This window comes from Bufo gargarizans, chromosome 2 (genome assembly GCF_014858855.1).
Source record: "Bufo gargarizans isolate SCDJY-AF-19 chromosome 2, ASM1485885v1, whole genome shotgun sequence".
In the NCBI taxonomy this organism is placed as follows: Eukaryota; Metazoa; Chordata; class Amphibia; order Anura; family Bufonidae; genus Bufo; species Bufo gargarizans.
The window spans coordinates 515,923,970-515,943,504 of record NC_058081.1 but is presented as its reverse complement, the minus strand read 5'-3'; the positions used below and the strand labels follow the sequence as shown (position 1 = coordinate 515,943,504).

The following is a 19,535-nucleotide window of genomic DNA, read 5'->3' as shown; positions in this document are numbered from 1 at the left end:
TACTTTTTTACATGCCAGCTCTAGATGTTCGCTGATGGTCTAGGAAAAGTAGGATACATGAGCGTTGTTTTTCTTCAGGGTGGAAGTTTGATTTTTCTTGCTTATTTTTCAAAAATGCAGCATGCCATTTTGCCAACACCGTCTCTATAGAATGTCATAATAGAAAATGCTAGTGGGAAAACACACTGGCCGAGATTTACTAATGTATCTGTGATAAAAAAGTTGTCTAAAAAAGTGGCAAAATTGGCACAACTAGTGATTCTACACTTTTTTGCAAGCAAAAGGGGCATGGCTTAGCAGAATCTGAGTGGAGCATAGCTGGAAAGGAGTGGGTCTGAGGTGCGCAGTTTAGGCTACTTTCACATTTGCGTTCGGGGGCTCCGCTTGTGAGTTCTGTTTAAAGGCTCTCACAAGCGGCCGTGAACGCATCCGTCCAGCCCTAATGCATTCTGAGTGGACGCGGATCCGCTCAGACTGCATCAGTCTGGCAGCGTTTGGGCTCGGCTCAGCTCAGCAGGCGGACACCCGAACGTTGCTTGCGGAGGCAAACGGATCCGTCCAGACTTACAATGGAAGTCAATGGGGACGGATCCGTTTGAATTTGACACTATATGGCTCAATTTTCAAACGGATCCACCCCCCATTGACTTTCAATGTAAAGTCTGGACAGATCCGTCTGAAGCTACTTTCACACGCAAATGTGAAAGTAGCCTTAGTTGCAATTCTGTCTCAAGTAGGTGATCCAGGTTAGTATAGAGTCAGAATAAAGTGTCCATCCCTGCATCAGATTTATCATCTAGCCTGGTAAAGCTAGAGCAGATCTAGTCAGCCTGTCTAAACTTACACCAGCTGGGATTTGTGTGCTCACAAAAAAAAGAAAAGGTTACTAAAAACAAACCCAGGCAGCGTTTTGGTGTCCGTCTCCAAAGTGGAATGGAGGCAAACTGATGCATTCTGAGCAGATCCTTATCCTTTCAGAATGCATTAGGGCAAAACTGATCCGTTTTGGACCGCTTGTGAGAGCCCTGAACGGATCTCGCAAATGGAAAGCCACAACGCCAGTGTGAAAGTAGCCTTATTCTAGTTTTCTTTTAGGGGTAGATAAACGTTAGGACCAAATTCATGTTTGTAACGACCCTAAAACATCCACAAAATACCAAACATAGGTCTTTTGTGACATTAAATGCTGAAAGAAAAAATAAAATAAAACGGCTTCAGAAAGCCGATGGGAAATAAGAAATGAAATGGCGTTTTTCAGGCTTTTTTTTTATTTTAAATCCCCTCCTATATAGGGCCATTCATAATGGTGTCAAACGTGCGGTGTAGAAAAACTGAATTAGTCTTACCGGTAATTCCTTTTTCGCGAATCCTCCATGACGGCACCTTACTTGGAGATTATCCTCCTCCTCCAGCCAGGCAGGGACAGGAAGGTTCAAAAGGGCCCGCCTCCTCACTTATCTTCAGTGTCTTCTGGACTTGACAGGCCCTAAACTTACACACTCATTCGTGACCTCCACCAGTTAATTAACTATACGTATTAAACCTCATACATATATCTCTAGACTAAATATAAGCGGTGCCGTCATGGAGGATTCGCGAAAAAGGAATTACCGGTAAGACTAATTCAGTTTTTCCCCTCCCCTCCATGCCGGCACCTTACTTGGAGAACTAACAGATTAGTCAATTAGGGAGGGACAACAGCTTGTAAAACTTTCCTACCGTAGGATAGGTCTCTTTTAGAATCGGTATCTATCCTATAGTGTTTTACAAAGGTATGCGGATTCGACCAGGTTGCTGCCCTACAGATCTGCTCCAAGGAAGCGGATGCTTCTTCCGCCCATGAAGTCGATACTGCCCTTGTTGAATGAGCCTTGATATTTACCGGGGGTCGTTCTCCTATTGCTATGTAGGCCTCTGAGATGGCCGATTTTAACCACCGTGTAATAGAAGGTTTGGACGCTTTTAATCCCTTCCTACCCCCTAGGAATTGGACAAAAAGGTTATTAGATTTTCTCCAGTGTTTAGTTTCTGATATATACTTCAGAACACATCTTCTGACATCCAAAGTGTGAAAAACCTCTTCTTTTTTAGATCTGGGATTTTCACAGAATGAAGGGAGAACCACCTCCTCCATTCTGTGGAACTCCGAGACAACCTTAGGCAGAAAGGAATTGTCGAAACTTAGAATTTTTCTGTCGTCCCTGATCGTCATGAAGGGCTTTTTAACCGAGAAGGCCTGTATCTCGTTAACCCTACGTGCAGAAGTAATGGCCACTAGGAATACTGTTTTAAGGGTCAGATATCTGATATTTGCTGACTCTAAGGGCTCAAAGGGGGGTTTTGTGAGACCGGAGAGGACAGAATTTAAATCCCACGGAGCGACTAGAGGTCTATTCCGGGGTCTGAGTCTGACGGTTCCCTTCATGAAGCGAATGATCCACGGATTAAGAGCTATTTTTTCATCTAAGTAGGTACTTAATGCTGAAATTTGAACTCTAAGAGTACTAGGTTTTAGCCCTTTGTTAAAACCTTCTTGAAGGAAATCCAGAATAGACAGAATATACCCCCTGGAGCTAGAGGTATCTTCTGAACACCAGGAAACATATCTCTTCCAGATTTTACGGTAAATTTTATTAGTAACCTCTTTTTTGCTGGCTACCATGGTATTAATTACTCAGTCCGATAAACCCTTAGATTTTAAGACTGCCCTTTCAGGATCCAAGCAGAGAGGTGCAGACTTTGCGTCTTTGGGTGGAAAACCGGCCCTTGAGAGAGGAGGTCCTCTGACCAGGGCAAAATCCAAGGATCCTCCCTGGACATCTTTGCCAGGAGAGGAAACCAGGATCTCCTCGGCCAGTTGGGAACAATCAGGATTACCTCGGCTCTTTCTTATTTTATTTTCCTGAGAACCCTCGGAATCAGGGGTAGAGGTGGGAAACAGTATGCCAGTTGGAATTTCCAAGGGAGAGCTAGCGCGTCTGTTCCTGCACTTCTCGGATCCCATGGATCCAGGGAAAAATAGGTTGGTAATTTTGCATTTATTTTGTTTGCAAAAAGGTCTATTTGGGGAAGACCCCACCTTTGTGTTAAGGTCTGGAAAATTTCCTCCTTTAAACTCCACTCCCCTGGATCTAATCTCCTGCGACTGAGGAAATCCGCCTGTATGTTTTGCGTCCCTTTTAGAAAAACTGCTGACAGGGAGAGGAGATTCTCCTCCGCCCACAGGAAAATCTTGTTGGCTAGGGCTTGTAGTTGTTTGCTTTTTGTTCCTCCCTGGTGGTTTATATATGCTACTACCGACTTGTTGTCGGATCTTACTTGTACGTTGGACCTTTCCAACTCCTCTGAGAAGTAACTCAGAGCTTCCCACACCCCCAGAAGTTCCCGGTGATTTGATGAGTACCTCTTCTGGGACTGTGACCACTCCCCTTGGGCTGACTTTGTTTGGAGATGTGCTCCCCAGCCCCAAAGGCTGGCATCCGTGGTGAGGATCACCTGATCTCTCACTACCCATGGAACTCCCCTCTGTAAATTTAAGTTTACTTCCCACCATTTTAGCGAGGACCGTACGTGACCCGGAATTATTATAAGACTGTCCAGGGAATCTTGTTTCCGGTTCCATACTTTTAACATAAACGTCTGAAGAGGACGGGAATGTATTTGCGCCCACTTCACTGCCGGGATACAGGCTGTAAAGGTTCCTATCAGGGCCATCGTTTGTCTTATGGTGTGGGATCTTTGTTGCCTGAACCGTTTTACTTGGGATTGGATTTTCGGGATCTTTTCTGCTGGTAAGAAGCATTTTTGGCTCACCGAGTCTATGAGAATTCCCAGAAAAACTATGTTGCGTGGGAACTAAATGGGACTTCTCCCGATTTAAAATCCAACCCAGTTCCTCCAGTCTGTCTATCGTTTTGGATAGATTGGTCTCTAGGTCTTTTCGGGAGTCCCCCACTACCAACAGATCGTCCAGGTATGGAATTATCATTATTTTTTCCTTTCTCAGAGGGGTTATTGCCTCTAGCATAATTTTTGTGAAAAGCCTGGGGGCAGTCGTTATCCCAAAAGGTAGAGCTTGGAACTGGAGATGTTTTAGCTGCCCTTGGACCCATACCGCTATTCTCAGGAATGGTTGAGACCCTGGATGGATGGGTACGTGAAAATACGCATCTTTCAAATCTATGGATGCCAGAAACGCCCCTTCCTGTAGAACTTTGACCGTGGTTCTTATAGATTCCATCCTGAATTTTTCGTACTTTATGGACCTGTTCAGGGCTTTCATATTTATAATGAGACGCATTTTCCCGTTTGTTTTTTTTACCAAGAATACCCTGGAATAACAGCCCAGACCGACTTGGTCCGTAGGTACCGGAACTAAGACGTTCATCCGAACTAAAAGTCCGATTTCTTGCTCCATGCCGAGCTGGAGATGTTCCGAGCTCTGAACTGGGGTCTGAATAAATAGGGGGGGGGGGGCTCCTTACAAAGGGAATACTGTACCCCTTGCGGAGAGTATTCAGTAACCAGTGGCTGCAAGAGTATTTTTCCCAGCAATCCACAAATTTCCCCAGTCTTCCCCCCACTGGGGCTCTGGCGTCATTTTTTGGAAGGTTCCTCGGAACGGGGAGAGAACAAAAATCCCTTCCCTTTCTGTCTTCCTGATCTCCAGTTTTCCGATTTACTCCTTTTATTTTGAAAACTAACCTTTTTTTGGGGACGAAAAAAGGGAGCTTTCCTCTTCTTTTTATCCTCTGGAAAATTCTTTTTAGAATCAGACGCTTTCTCTAGGATTTTATCTAAATCCTGACCAAAGAGAAGGTTACCATGAAATGGAATGTTACATAGTTTCGCTTTGGAACCTGTGTCACCAGACCAAGCTTTTAGCCAAAGTGCCCTCCTAGAGTTATTGGCTAGAGCCGTAGCTCTTGCGGCCAGCCTGACAGAATCCGCTGTTGTGTCTGACAGAAAATCTACGGCTTTTAATAAAAGAGGGAAGGAGTCTGCAAAGTTTTCGTATGGGGTATTGGACTTCAATAGTATCTCTAGTTGTTCCAACCAATTTTTTAGAGATCTAGCCACCGACGTGGCCGCAATATTAGGTTTAAACAAAGCCGCGACCGCATCCCAGGTTCTTTTAAGGCTAGCATCCACTTTTTTGTCCATAGGATCACGCAGTGATCCTGTATCTTCAAATGGTAAAGAGGAACCCTTAGCTAATTTGGAGAGTGACACGTCAATTTTAGGACAAGTCAGGAACGGGGACAGTTCTTCTTAGTCAAAAGGAAGCCTTTTCCTAATTGTTCGGGGCAGGAAAACCTTCCTGTCAGGATTTTTCCATTCCCTCAAGATAAGAGACTGCAGATTTTTGTGTACCGGGAATACCCTTTTTTTCTTAGTTTCTAATACTGAAAACATTTTATCCTGGGCGGACTTATGTACTTTTTCTTCCTTAATTTCCATGGTATCCCTAACCGCTTTTAATAGATCCTTTATATCGTCCGATGAAAATAGATAATTTTAAAAATCTTCATCAGAGTCGGAATTAAAACTATCCTCCTCGCTATCTGAAGAAACATCAGAGGAAGATGACGAGGTTTTTAAGGGGGATCTTTTCCTAGGCCCCTGTTTGGAAGTAGATGGGACGTTAGCGGCTGCAGAAAAATCTGAGAAAGCGTTTTTTATTTCCTGCTTAATCAGGCACTGCAATTCCTGTTTCAGGGACGGGGCTTCTTCCCTAACAATGCTATCAATGCATTTCTCACAAAGTTTTTTAGCATAGTTATCGGGGAGTTTGGCCGAACATACGCGACATCTAGGAATTTTAGATTTCGGCGATATTTTAGGCCTTACAGAGCTATCCTTGTCACTCTTCCATACAGAAAAAGGGGAAAGATGAGAAAGACTTAGTATAGTGCAAGCAGCATTCCATACTCACAACCTGGATGTCACTCACAGCTACAGGTTGAAAGTACGTGTGGCCGGAAGTCCTCCCCCTGACCTCCGACGTCATCCGGCCGGGCAACTCTCCGGCTACCTCAATTAGGCCCCCAGATGACGTCACCCGCCGGAGCCGAGAATCTCGGGCAGCGGGCAGCCTGGAAACCGGAAGTACTCCCTGAGTGTCCGGTTGCCGCGGCCTGCCACTACGCGCTGGCGCGCGCGAGTTTTGAAAAAGGGACCGCGGCAGGCATCCATGGAACGGACTTACTTGCCCAAGGTAAGACCGTGGCTGGCGCAATGCACCCGCCCTCCGCGAAAAGCTCCCGACCGGAGCACGAACGTAGTCCTATCCTCCGCCTGGCAGGGACAGGAAGACACTGAAGATAAGTGAGGAGGCGGGCCCTTTTGAACCTTCCTGTCCCTGCCTGGCTGGAGGAGGAGGATAATCTCCAAGTAAGGTGCCGTCATGGAGGGGAGGGGAAAAATAAATGTACGTAATTTGGGGGGCGTGGCCTGACGTGCAGCACTGAGCTCCTGGCTGAACATCCTGTAATCCATTCTTGATCCATGATTGGGGTGCCAGAACGTACCGAAGGAACAGATGCTGTTACATTTGTGGAAAAGAGGCAGAAAAAAATAGGAAAGGAAAAGCTGTCTCTTCTGTTTGCTGTGGAACGGGCACACAGGGTGCCGTTTCGCGCCACCCCACCACCAGGGGCACCACCACGCCCTTTATTGCTTAGAGTCCTCCCTTTTTGTGACCAGGATGCCATTTTGAGAGGAGCAAGAGACTGCACTGATCTGACTATTGATGGGAACCGGATCCCTTTGTTTCCTGTCTTCTCACCTGAGGTCCAAAAGAAGCATGCACGTTTTATTGATGTTAAATGCAGACAGCAACTATTACAGCTTCCATATTTTATGCTATATCCTGCGAAACGTGGCAAAAGATGAAACGCACTTGTTTGAGGATGCAGTGTGTCAGTGGTTGGACTCCACTGAAAAGGATTTAAGGGAGGGCCCTTAATCTGCTGATTGGCACAAGTTATTAGGCTATCATCTTCTACCTTTTGTTTATATGGACAGTTGATAAATGCGGGGTCATGTTGTTGGTTAGATGCCTGCAAATAGAGAGAGTGTGTGTGTGTGTGTGTGTGTGTGTGTGTGTGTGTGTGTGTGTGTGTGTGTGTGTAGTACCAGAGACGGCATTTATTAATATATGTCCTTTTTATCAGTTAGAAGTGTTATACTATAAGGGGAGGGGGACAAAACCGAGGAGCACCGCCCTCATGCCGTTAACCATAAGGTCCCAATAGATAGAACCAACCCCTCCTGTAACAGACAAGAATGGGTGGGAGCTGTGTCCCCCAATGGAAAAGACGAGAAAAAGATTTTACAGGTGAGTTTCACAAAAAAAATCTCCTTTTCTCACCCATTCCATTGGGGGACAAAGACCATGGGACGTCCTAGAGCAGTCCATGGGGTGGGAGATCAACACCTCCAGAGGGAAACGCCCAATGGTTAAATAGGAACCACAGTCTGCAATACCTTGCGCCCTAGGGCAGCATCAGACAACGCCAGAGAGTGCAGCTGGTAGAACTTGGTAAAAGGTATGTAAGGACAACCAGGTGTCCGCCTTACAAAGTAGAGGCTCGATTGCGCTTAGCCCAGGAGGCCCCCACCGCCCTGGTGGAGTGCACGGTAACCCCCGCTGGGGGAACCCTACCCCGGGACCGATAGGCCATGGCAATAGTCGACCAAATCCACCGAGCCACAGTGACCTTGGAGGCCGCCAGACCCTTACGAGGCCCCTCGGGAGTCCGAGCAGCGAAATGGGGCAGTAACCGACAGGTACACTCACAAAGAACGGACAACATCCAGAGAATGGAGAGCGCGCTCCTTGGGGTTCGCCGGAGCGGGGCAAAAAGAGGGCAGAATTATGTCCTCATTAAGGTGGAACGCAGAGGCCACCCTGGGCAAAAAAGAAGGGACTGGGCGCAGTACCACCTTATCCTTGTGGAAGACCAATAAGGGTTCCTTGGAGGAAAGGGCGGCCAGCTCCGATACCCTCCTAATAGAGGTGATGGCCACCACAAAGACCACCTTCCAGGTGAGAAGAATCAGGGAAATGTCCCTCAGAGGCTCAAAAGGAGCCGTCTGAAGAGAAGACAGAACCAGGTTCAGATCCCAGGGGGGCAGGGGAGGGACCGAATGTGCCACCCCCTGTAGGAAGGTCCTCACCGGACCGAGCAGAGCTAGAGACCGCTGAAAGAAAATGGCCAGAGCAGAGACCTGACCCTTCAGAGAGCTCAGGGACATTCCCATCTCGAGACCCGACTGGAGAAAGGAGAGGACCACCAGAACAGAGAAGCGAAGGGGAAAAAAAAAAAAAACAACTAACCTCGCAAAAGGCAAGAAAGGCCTTCCAGGTACGATAGTAGATCCGGGAGATGAAGAGGAAGTCCCTCTTCTTCAAGATGGAGGTCTCAACAGCCATGCCGTTAAACAAAGCGACTGTAAATTCTGGTGGAAGAGCAGTCCTTGAGACAGTAGGTCCTCCCTGAGAGGAAGAGGCTACGGAACGTCTGCCAGCATCCGAGTGATCTCCGAGAACCAAGCGCGGCAAGGCCAATCGGGGGCGATGAGTATGATTAGGATCCCTTCCGCCGCGACCCTGCAAAGAACCTTTGAGAGTAGAGGCAGTGGTGGGAAGACAGAGGAGCGCAAAGTCTTGCCACGGAGACACCAGAGCGTCCACCCCGTACACCTCTGGATACCAAGCTCGGGACAGGAACGTTGGAACCTTGTTGTTGAGCCTGGACGCCATCAGGTCCACGTCCGGGCGGCCCCAACAGTGACAGACGTCCTCGAATATATCCGGATGCAGAGACCACTCTCCCGGATCCACTCTGTTACGGCTGAGAAAGTCTTCCGTCCAGTTTTCAACCCCTGGGATGTACACTGCAGACAATATTGGAACATGAGTTTCCGCCCACTGGAGGATCCTTTTCACCTCTTGTATCACCGTCTGGCTGCGGGTTCTGCCCTGATTGATGTAGGCCACAGCTGTGGAATTGTCCGACTGGACCCTTACCGGAAGACCAGCTAGGAGGGGAGGTCTTAGCTCCAGTATGCTGATCGGAAGACGGGATTCTACCTCTGACCACACCCCCTAAACTGTCCGAGCCCAGAGAACGCCACCCCAACCCAGGAGACTGGCATCGGTGGTGCCGACTGTCCAGGAGATTGAGAGGAAGTATCTCCCTGAAGCCAGATTCTGAGGGGACAGCCACCACAGGAGTTCCATGCGAACCCGAGGAGGTAGGCAGATTTGAGAGTCCAGACCCCTCGATGTCCTGTCCCAGAAGGACAGGATCACCTGTTGCAGAGGCAGAGTGTGAAACTGGGCAAAGGGGACAGCCTCGAAGGAGGCCACCATAAGCCCCAGAACCTGCATGCACTCGCTGATGGAGATACACGGGGAATGCATAAGGAGAGACACCGACTCCCGTATCCGTGAGAACTTGCAATCCGGAAGGAATACCCGGGCTGCAGTGGTGTCCAGAATCATACCCAGGAAGGTCACCCTCTGGGAAGGTTGGAGAGAGGACTTCGGGAAGTTGATCAGCCAGCCGAACTGTTGTAGAGTCTAACAGTGATCCTGACGCTGTCTTCGGCCTGGGGACGAGAGGGAGCCTTTATAACTGGTCTGGCAGTGAATTCTATCTTGTAACCGGAAGTTACAATTTCCAGGGCCCAGGCGTTTTGAACGTGAGCTCTCCAGACCTGCTGAAAGGAGAGCAGACGGCCCCCCACCGCAGGTGGTGGGGGCGCCCCTTCAGTCGGAGGAATGCTTGGGAGCCACGTGGCGGGCAGAACTCCCCTGAAATTGTGCCCGCAGGTGCCAGGAAGGTTGAGGCTGAAAAGGAAGGCTTCTTGCGGGAGTCCTGAGAGCCGCCGGAGGAGGGGGCTGTCGCAGAACTGGAGGAGGAGCGCCGAAAGGACTGGTTTCTAGAGCCAAAGGGGCGAGTTTGGATCTAGATTGGGGCAGGTGTGTGCTCTTGCCCCCCATAGCGTCAGAGATAATCTCGTCCAGCCTAGCACCGAAGAGCCTGGAGCCTGCAAAGGGGAGGTTAGTGAGGGAGCGCTTGGAGGAAGCGTCGGCGTCCCAGACCTTCAACCAGACCTCCCTGCGCCGAGTGACCGAGAGGGCCGAAACCCGTGCAAAAAGAGTGTGGACGTCCAATGAGGCCTCACAAAGGAATGTTGTCGACATCTGGAGGACGAAGTTCAGGGTGTCCGCAGAGGAATCCTGCTCCGCAAGATCCTGATGATTGCGCTGCAATCACACCGAAAGCGCCCTGGCTACCCAGGCCGAGGCGAACGCGGGCTGCAGACCTGTGCCCGCTAGAATAAAGATGGCTTTGGAAAGAGAGTCCAAACTCCTGCCAACAGAGTCCTGTAGAAAGGACCCGCCCAGGACTGGTATTGCCGTATTCTTAGCCAATCTGGCCACCGGTGGGTCAACCTTAGGAGAAGACCACTGCTGCACATTATCTGCCGGGAAAGGATACAGAGTATCCATGCGCCTTGTGGCAGAAAAACTGTGATTAGGGTGCTCCCAAGCCTTTGAAAGAACCTTGGCAAACTTGCCATGAATGGGGAATGTGACTGCCTCTGGCTACTAGCAGAAGGAGGTTCCCCCTGGCTGTCAAAGGTATCACGGACCGTTGTGACCAAGTCTGACACCATGGTGGAGAGCTTAGGCGAGGGTTCCGGTTCCGTGTCCTTGTCCGAGCCGGACCTTTCCCCTTCAGACCTGTAGTCCCTGCGAGGGGGAGAGGCTGAACACACCTCCAGACGAGGGAGAAGCAGAGTCATCTGAGGAGGGATGCTGCTGCGTACGCTGCCTCTTAACGGTCACGCGTCCTCTGTGGGGGGGCACCGGGAGGTGGAGCGGTGCTAACCACAGGCATCGCAGGCAGTGGATCCGAGGCTGCCATGCGTTCCATAAAGGCCATGGCCGCACGCGAGACTTGGGCCAAGTCCGCGGCCGCCCTAGCTATGGCAGAGGCCCAAGAGGGCTCCAAAGGGGCGGAGGAGGGACTGGGCTGGTTTGGTGGATGATCCTGTCCCGAGGCAAGGCAAGAGTCACAGGAGCCTGTAACCGATCGTGGCAAGCAGCAAACCATACAGGATCCCAGTGGAACCTGAGGAGTCGCTTTAGATTTTTGGGGTGCCCCAGGTCTTGGCATGACGGCAGCAATCCCGGAGTCAGGGTCTCCTACAGTTTTGCAGAACACTATCTGTCCTACCGTGACCTGTGAGGAGCTGGAGTAGCAGCCAAGCGTGGATGAAGCGCTGAGGCAAAGTAGAAGCGTCGGAGCTGACGCGATAAGCTCCGCCCCCCAGTCGCGTCACAGAGTGCACGAAAAAAGGCAGACCCCGACTCTGAAAATGGCACCCGCCGTGCAGGGGGCGCTGAAAATATCCACAGGTAAGCCCTAAAGAGCCGTGTCACAGTGTGAGCACAGGGGGAGGAGTTTGCAGGAGAGCCGCTGTTCTTATCCGAGTCCTGCAGTCTTCACCCTCTGTTCCGGACCAGCAGGGGTTAACCTCTTCAGTCATCTGGCACAAGGAGTGGCAGTGCACTGGAAAGAGGGCAGGACTAGGTGACCCCGGATCTGGTAGGCCACCGGAGCTGCAGGTCGAGCCAGGTTCCACTTATCTTATGGTGGGAAAGGGAGGTAGCCTGGGACGGTCATTCGACCCCGGCGCTCGCTCCCCTGAGAGACCAGGAACGCACCATGCGACCTCTGATTAGAAAAACAAACAGGAGAAGAAAAAACTACAGGAGCAGGAGTGTCACCTCCTTTTCCGACACCAAGCTAAAACTGAGGTCCTCCTGTTGGAGCATGGGGGTATAGCCAGTGGAGGAGGAGCCGATTTTTCTTTTTTGCATAGTGTCTCCTCCTAGTGGTAGCCTAAGCTATACCCATGGTGTGTCCTCCAATGGAATGGGCGAGAAATTATTTTCCCCAGGACATCACATGTATGTGAAATGTCTTTATTTGTTATGTATGGGCTGGGAAGGGGGAAACTGTGAGAGTGTATTGACTAGACACCAGTGGTTATAGGTGTATGACCGGGGCGAAGCTGCTTACAGTCCTGTACTGCTATGGTTTAAAAACATAAATGGGTACCCTTAGAATAATTGCCTGGAATGTGAGGGGGCTGAACCAACCTGCTAAACACAATGCAGTCTTTTATGCCTTGCAAACGTACTAACCGGCAATTCTGTGCCTCTCAGAAACTCATCTCACTTCTGAGAGAACACATCTTATTCATAAGGCTTGGGTGGCACAGAAGTTTCATTCCTCCTACTCCACGCAATCGAGAGGTGTGAGGGTGTTGGTGCATAGAAATGTTCCCTTTATATCAAGGGAGGTACATGTGGATTATGAGGGTCGCTTTATATGTATTAACTGTTCTGTGTTTCATTACCAAATGATACTAGTGGCCGTTCATATACCTCCCCCATATTCCTGTGAAGTTCTCAAAAAAGTATTATCCTTCACTTGCAAATTTCCAGATCTGCCAGTTCTCATAATTGGCGATTTTAACATGTTCTTAGACAAATCCCTAGATAAATTCCAATCTGATAATGGGGCCTCTGGCCCTTCTCTATCCTTATTAGCCAAGACGCTCGCTGAAATAGACTTGTATGATTTGTGGAGGTCCAGAAATCCCGGTGTGAAGCAATACTCCTGCTACTTGTCATCACATAGTTCTCTTTCTAGGCTAGATCTCACTGTGAGATCTAAGGGAGTGTTAGATAAGGTCCAGGATGTTAGGCAATTACCCGTAGTATTGGATTTAGAGTTATTGGGTCCGAGACAACCATGGCGACTAAACCCTTTTTGGATCCAGTTAGTTGATACTGGTACTGTGATATCTGCAGCTCTGACTGACTTTTTTTTTTTTGCCAATAATGAAGGTTCAGCTTGTCACTCCATTATCTGGGATACAACGAAAGCTTATATTAGAGGGACATTCATTAAACGGATTAATTCCCATAAAACTAAAAGGGCACTTATGACAGAACTACTGGATAGAGTTCGGAATACGGACGCTAAAATACATCTCTGACCCCTCCCTAGAAAATTCCTCGCACTGGACTGAGGCGCAAAATCTACTGAAAGAACATTTGATTAGTGGAGCTCAACATTTTATGGAAGGGGAATGTACAGGTCACCTACTAGCTACCATTATTAAAACCCAATCGGGGCCCTCTTGTATATTGGGAATCACAAAATAAAATAGGCGTACAGGTATCGGGAGATAACAATGAACATTTTACATGAGCACTATGCAGATGTCTATAAGTCCAGACTAGGGACTGACTGTAGTGACAGAGCAACACCTGCATAATATTCAGAAAAATAAATGTGCAGTTTTAAATCGCTTTTTTTTATAGTGGTAAAAAACAAAAAACAAACAAAAAAAACAAAACACACCACCAGAGCAAATTTGTGTGTGAAGAAAGCCTGAGGGCCCTTGCACACGACCGTATGCCCTCCGAGACATACAGTCCGTGAGCGGGCCATATGTCCCGAAGCAGCATACATCGTGCGCACGGGAGTACACCGCATCATAGATTACAATGATTATGTGTGCATCAGGCTGCCCGCGGGGCTATTTTAATAAGAGTGCAGGATAATAGCTCTGCGGGCGGCCCGATGTGCACAGCATCATTGCAATCTATGATGCTGTGTACTCCCATGCGCACAATCAATGCCGCTTCGGGACATAAGGCCCTGCTCACGGACCGTATGTCTCAGAGGGCATACGGACTTGTACAAGGGCCCTAACTGGGATAAAAACAGCCCATTTGTATCTCGCTGGGGCTTGAGTTTTGGTGCAAAGCCCTATGATTCTTGGACAATGCTACTTTTATAACCAGACCTTTGTGATTTTACTTCTGAGTCTAACTTTTTCCATTTTTAATTCCTCTCCAGCAAGTCAAGTAAAGCCAGTGTAGAAGAGAAGATTTTATTACAACGGAGGAAGCAGACATTAGTGGAAACCTTGTTAGTCATACAGACCACCATAATGAACAATGAAAATAAAATTCTAATTCATTTTAATTCAAAAACATTAGTTTTTTTCTTCTGCAACAAACAAAAATTTGCTCTTTACCTCTCAACAAATCAGTGCGAAAAGTAACGCAATGCAGAGGCGGACAGGAGGCAATGAGACAGAGGATAACTTAGGCAAAAGATTGGGGTAATGGTTTTGAATACAGAGTTCATACAAACCACATGGGGGTGGGGGGGGGGGGGGGGCATAAGATGGGGAGATGCCAGTATAAGATGCCATTAAGGAAGCAAGACCATCTGCCTGATACAGTGACGTCATAGATACTCCACGAACAGGTTGGCGCTTTAGTTCACCCCCAGAGATTGTTTTATTTCTTCTCTACTACCAAGAGCTCTGCTTGCTTTCATTGAATCAAACACATTTTTTACATCCAGAGGCCACTTAATAGTTCTCAGAAAACAGGTGAGGGTTTGTAACAGTTGCAGCCAGTGAAGACTATAATTTGCAAACTAAACAGCCTGGATTTCACCGTTGCAGCATACCGTCTACTTTTGTGCTTATGTGAAAGGGGTCATCCCATTACAACCGTCAGGGTCTGACCGCTGGGACCACCGCCGGTCAGTAGACGTACGGCTGAGGACAGCGATTGGCTCCATACCTAGGCACGACACCGCTGCTCTTTGTAAACAGACAGTGACAGGACCAGCGCTAGAGAAAGGTGGGGGGACAGATGGACGGACAACCTCTTGATGATTATATCGGGTTCTGAGAATCAATTAATACATTAAACGATATCTGAGGCCTTAGCGGACCAAACACTACAGATTTTTAAAAACGGTTACGATTCACTGGGAAGAAGCAGAGATCTTGAAAACCTTGCTGAACAAAAGCTAGAATAGAAATCTAAGGTACAGAACTTTCTTGCCTCAATGAAAAAGATATCGTTCTAGAAGACTGGAGTGATCTGTCAGTTATAAGGAAAGACTATCTGCCAAGACACTACATGCTGCTCCATCTCCACAGCAGCAAGTGCCGCTCAGAATGAAATGTATTAAGGATCTATAACAACTTCTATGGATGCAAACAGTACATGACCTCCCCCATGTTGCTTCGATGCCACACTCCACCCAGTAACGTCTTGCAAGGATAATACTGACATACAGGCTCCCATAGTCAGGGGCACACTCTCTCTGGTATATACTGACCAAACTGATCTACTGCAATCAAAAGGAGCATAAACTAAAAAAAAAAAAAGATCCATTCTATTTGGTCCGGAAGAGAAGGAGAAATCACTGGTAACACTGGATCATCTGCAGTTTGTGTGTCTCCATATAATTAACTGCGCTTTACCTAGCCTATCCCGAGTTACCATATATTATGTTTTATGCTCCAGTTACTTCTAGAGCTGCATTCATAATTCTGCTCTCAGGCTCCATAAATCAGATTTGTACTGCTGCTTTAGCGTCTGGCCTCCACATGCCCTGCCGAGTTGCATAGTGATAGTTGTACTGTTGGCACCAGGCACCGTACAGAAGTGTGATAAAGAGAAGCACCTACAATGCAATACACCATAGGGCACAGTGTCTGGGCAGCAGCCAGCAGAACGAGTGACTGGAATACAGGGAAAGACAGGTAAACGGGTTGAGCCACCATTGTATGTTATTTTAATTTTATAACCCATGAAAAATGTGTTACTTTTGTAAAAATGCTACAGTTATGAGATATTCTATTTACTTCATTATAATGGCACCGCCTGGTGTTTAAGGTCTGTAGTAATGTGCACATCCACCAACTGAGGTGGTCGGACATTCTCAGGTCCATCCCTCAACTGCTGCCAGCCATATCTACCGTTAGAAGCAGTGACAATTACAGGGAAAGGGCTGCAGCAGGCGGGACAGTCCCCTCAGCTGTGACGGGTAAAGAGCTGCAGGAGAAAGGACAATCCCCCAAGCTGTCAGGTTGAAATAAATCCAGCAATTAAATGGGTGATCTCTGCATCCATGAGAGGTAAGGGCTGGTTCTAGGTTTGTTAGAGACTGTCATGTACTATATGCTGTCTGGTTTAATTTAATTTAATTTTTTTACTATAATTATGACATAACCCCTTTAAAGCTATGTATTATATTTCAATTTAACCATTTACATTACACAACAGAAACCTTTATTATAAATAAGAACGTAGTCTTGATTTCTGAAAAATGCTATGGCCTCATCTCTCTAGCGGTTATTAGAGAAAACTGTCCTTTTGGCAGCCATCTACATCAAAAACATTCTGCGGTGATCAAGTGTATAATTTAGAACTGAAAATCGCCAGCGGAGAATCCTGTGCCTTCAGCTACCATAAACCTCATGTATAAATGCCAAAAATCCAGGACTCTGTAAAGGGTGAGAAATGTGGGGAAATATCAGACTCCCTAAAATTACCACATAATGAGCGCAGAGCATTAGCATGAGATTACAAGCATTTAAGGCCAGTTTCACAAGGCCAGTTTCACACTGGCGTTTATCTTTTCCGGCAGGGGAACAGCCTGCCAGATCCGTACTACAGTGTATACACATGTGCTGCCGGAAGTCCGCCCGGCCCCATTCACTATAATGGGGACCAGCTGGAGATCCGGCCACAGCATGGCAAATATGCTGAAAGGCGGCTGGACAATAAATGCTGCCTGCTGGTTCTCCAAGACCAGGAGAATTTTTATATTGGCAGACCACCTTACAGGGATTAAAAAAATAAATAAAAATTCCACTGCAACACTTGTCCTCTCCCTCTGGTCATGATTGGACCAGAAGCATGATGTACCATCTACATGCGTGTACCACTGCCAGCCAATACATTTTGCCACATTACTATTGTGTGCAGGCGTTGGCCCATGACCAGCAGCGGTGACATGCATGTGGACGGCTTGTCACACTTCCAGTCTATGCAAGAAACACAGCATCGGTTGGATGTTTTTTGTTTTAATCCCCACACCCTGCCAGGCCATATGAAAGGGGGTTCTGAGAAACCTCTAAGCCAGAAGAAAAAAATTAAAAGGTAAAAAATTCAGGAATGCGTCATGTGGACTGCTGATAAATTAACTTTGTTACAACAGAAAAGTCTTTATCTGTTCTTATCGAACATCAGAAATGAAATAAACCTACAAACTTTAAAGAGGAAGACATCCTATGGAGAATTGTAAGCACAAGCAAAAAAAAAAAAAAAAAAAAAAAAAATATCACAGGATGAGTGTGAAAATCTGGAAAACATCACAAAAAACAGTGCATGATCACCTCCAATTCGCATACAGAATTATCTACAAAAATACATTACTTAGCCTGTATTTTTTAACTCCAGAACTGCACTCACTAATCTGCTGGTGGAACCCTTTTGATATTGGCTGTGTATGTACATTACAATACTTATCCTGTATTGATCCTGAGTTATATCCTGTAATATATTCCAGAGCTACTACTCTGCTGGTGGAGCCACTGTGTACATACATTATTTATCTTGTACTGATCCTGCCATACCCCCTGTAGTATACTCCAGAGCTGTACTCCATATTCTGCTGGCTGTCACATGCTTGCTGACTAAGAGCCTAGCTCCTATACTGCAGGGGGCAGTTTATTCTACATCAGATGACTGCAGAGACTGGTGTAAATAACAATACACAAAATGCAAAATCACCAAAGTTCTGCACAGACAATGAACAAGCTGGATGATTTCACCTCTGTAGCTGCAAAATCGTGAACGCAGTTCAGGGTAATACAGCTGTACAAAATAAATCAACTTAATGTGGAGGTTCTTTCTATCCATGATCTGTATAATAGTTATCAGACCCTAGGCTTTGTTGGTGAATCAATGTCACAAGACCCATTGCAGTAGTGAAAGCAACTCTGGCTCCTGACTTCTTCACCCTGTAAATAGACAGGACTGTGCAGAGAAAGCAAAAAATGTAAAATGGAGAAGTCTCCGCGTTTCGTCTTCAGATGACTGTTCACATCAGACTCTCTGCTCAAAGTTTCATCCGATGCAAACCCATGACAACCTTAATAATCCGAGATGATGTAGCAATATCCTGGCAACAGTTCAGTAGACTGAACGAGGATGAACTAAACACTGTTCTAAAACAGGAGGAGGTGCAGAGACTTGTCCATGTTGCTTCCTTCATCTGGCAGCATGTTTGGGCTGTATCCTGACCGGGTTACGAGTCGCAGGCTCACAGCCTTTTCAAAAAATAGTTTTATTGAACAGCTAACATCTTATGTACATCGGCACTCGCTACAAACTAAGTTCATTTGAAAAATATGCGCTCATCCCCTTTGAAACGTTTTTTCCGCGGTGTCACAAAATCATCGATTTCTTCTTCACAGACACCAAACTCGTAAGTTAATTTGGGGAACTTCTTATCTCGGTAAATGTTAGCAAGCAGCTCCTCAAAGTACGACTCCAACTTGATGCCAGCTGTGGCTACTTCAGAATCAGGCTGTAGGAGGAGGCAAAGAACAGTGTTAAAACCCAAGGACGCAGCCAAGACCTGGTTCACAACCAACAGATATTCTGGTCTCACTCAGATTCCCCTCCTTTTGTTGAAAGCAGACCAAAGGAAAAACAAAAATGATACATTTGCTTCTCTTAAGCCAGAGCTGCATTCATAGTTCTTACTGTCCTGAAAGTCACTCTCCTGGAATGACTACACTGCTTCACTGCACTAGGGGAGAACCACTATAGAAATAGAGAAGCTCTGTACAGACACTCAAACATCGGGAGGCAGCAGTGAGATGTTAGTTTCTGCAGCTAGATAGCTAGTAGAAATGCAGCTCTAGATGTAAATGAAAGATAAGACCCTAAAGTATAACTGTCTTTTTATGTGTAAGGACAGCCATGGTAAGTGATTTGTAATAAACATTAACAACACTTACTACAAAAACTGCCAGCAACACGTTCACTTAGCAACAATGAGCTAAAAAGAATCAGTATTCAACCTTATATGTAGTGGCAGGATTCTCAGCCTGCTTCTGATCTCCCTACCAAACCTCCTGCCTCCCATGTATATTAGATACAGTCAGGTCCATAAATATTAGAACATCAACACAATTCTAACATTTGTGGCTCTATACACCACCACAATGGATTTCAACGGTGACCGGTGTAGGAATTACAACAGTTTGCATATGTGCCTCCCACTTGTCAAGGGAAACATAGAATGTGTCGGCAGATAAGAACCATTTGGCTCTAGTCTGCCCAATATACTGGGACCAAAATTAATGGGACAGATTAATAATCATAAATCAAACTTGCACTTAATACTTGGTTGCAAATCCTTTGCAGTCAATTACAGCCTGAAGTCTGGTTTAATCTCTGGTGATGCTCTGCCAGGCCTCTACTGCAACTTTCTTCAGTTCCTACTTGTTCTTGGGGCATTTTTCCTTCAGTTTTGTCTTCAGCAAGAGAAACGCATGCTCAATCGGACTCGGGTCAGGTGATCGTCTTGGCCATTGCATAACATTCCACT

General features: G+C 46.9%; 2 protein-coding genes across 4 annotated transcripts in view; one reads left to right on the top strand and one right to left on the bottom strand.

Moving 5' to 3' along the window:
* The window catches only part of SVOPL (SVOP like), a 55,753-nt gene extending 41,468 nt beyond the window's left edge, over positions 1-14,285 (top strand). Inside the window, exon 15 of the mRNA XM_044281319.1 lies at positions 13,959-14,285. Within this exon, the coding sequence (XP_044137254.1) occupies positions 13,959-13,970 (12 nt within the window). The 3' untranslated portion in view covers positions 13,971-14,285. The remainder of the gene's footprint in view (positions 1-13,958) is intronic.
* The window catches only part of TRIM24 (tripartite motif containing 24), a 96,831-nt gene continuing 91,274 nt past the window's right edge, over positions 13,979-19,535 (bottom strand). For all 3 annotated transcript variants that reach the window (XM_044281316.1, XM_044281318.1, XM_044281317.1), the window contains one exon: positions 13,979-18,506. In XM_044281316.1, coding sequence (XP_044137251.1) covers positions 18,315-18,506 — 192 coding nt within the window. In that variant the 3' untranslated portion in view covers positions 13,979-18,314. The remainder of the gene's footprint in view (positions 18,507-19,535) is intronic.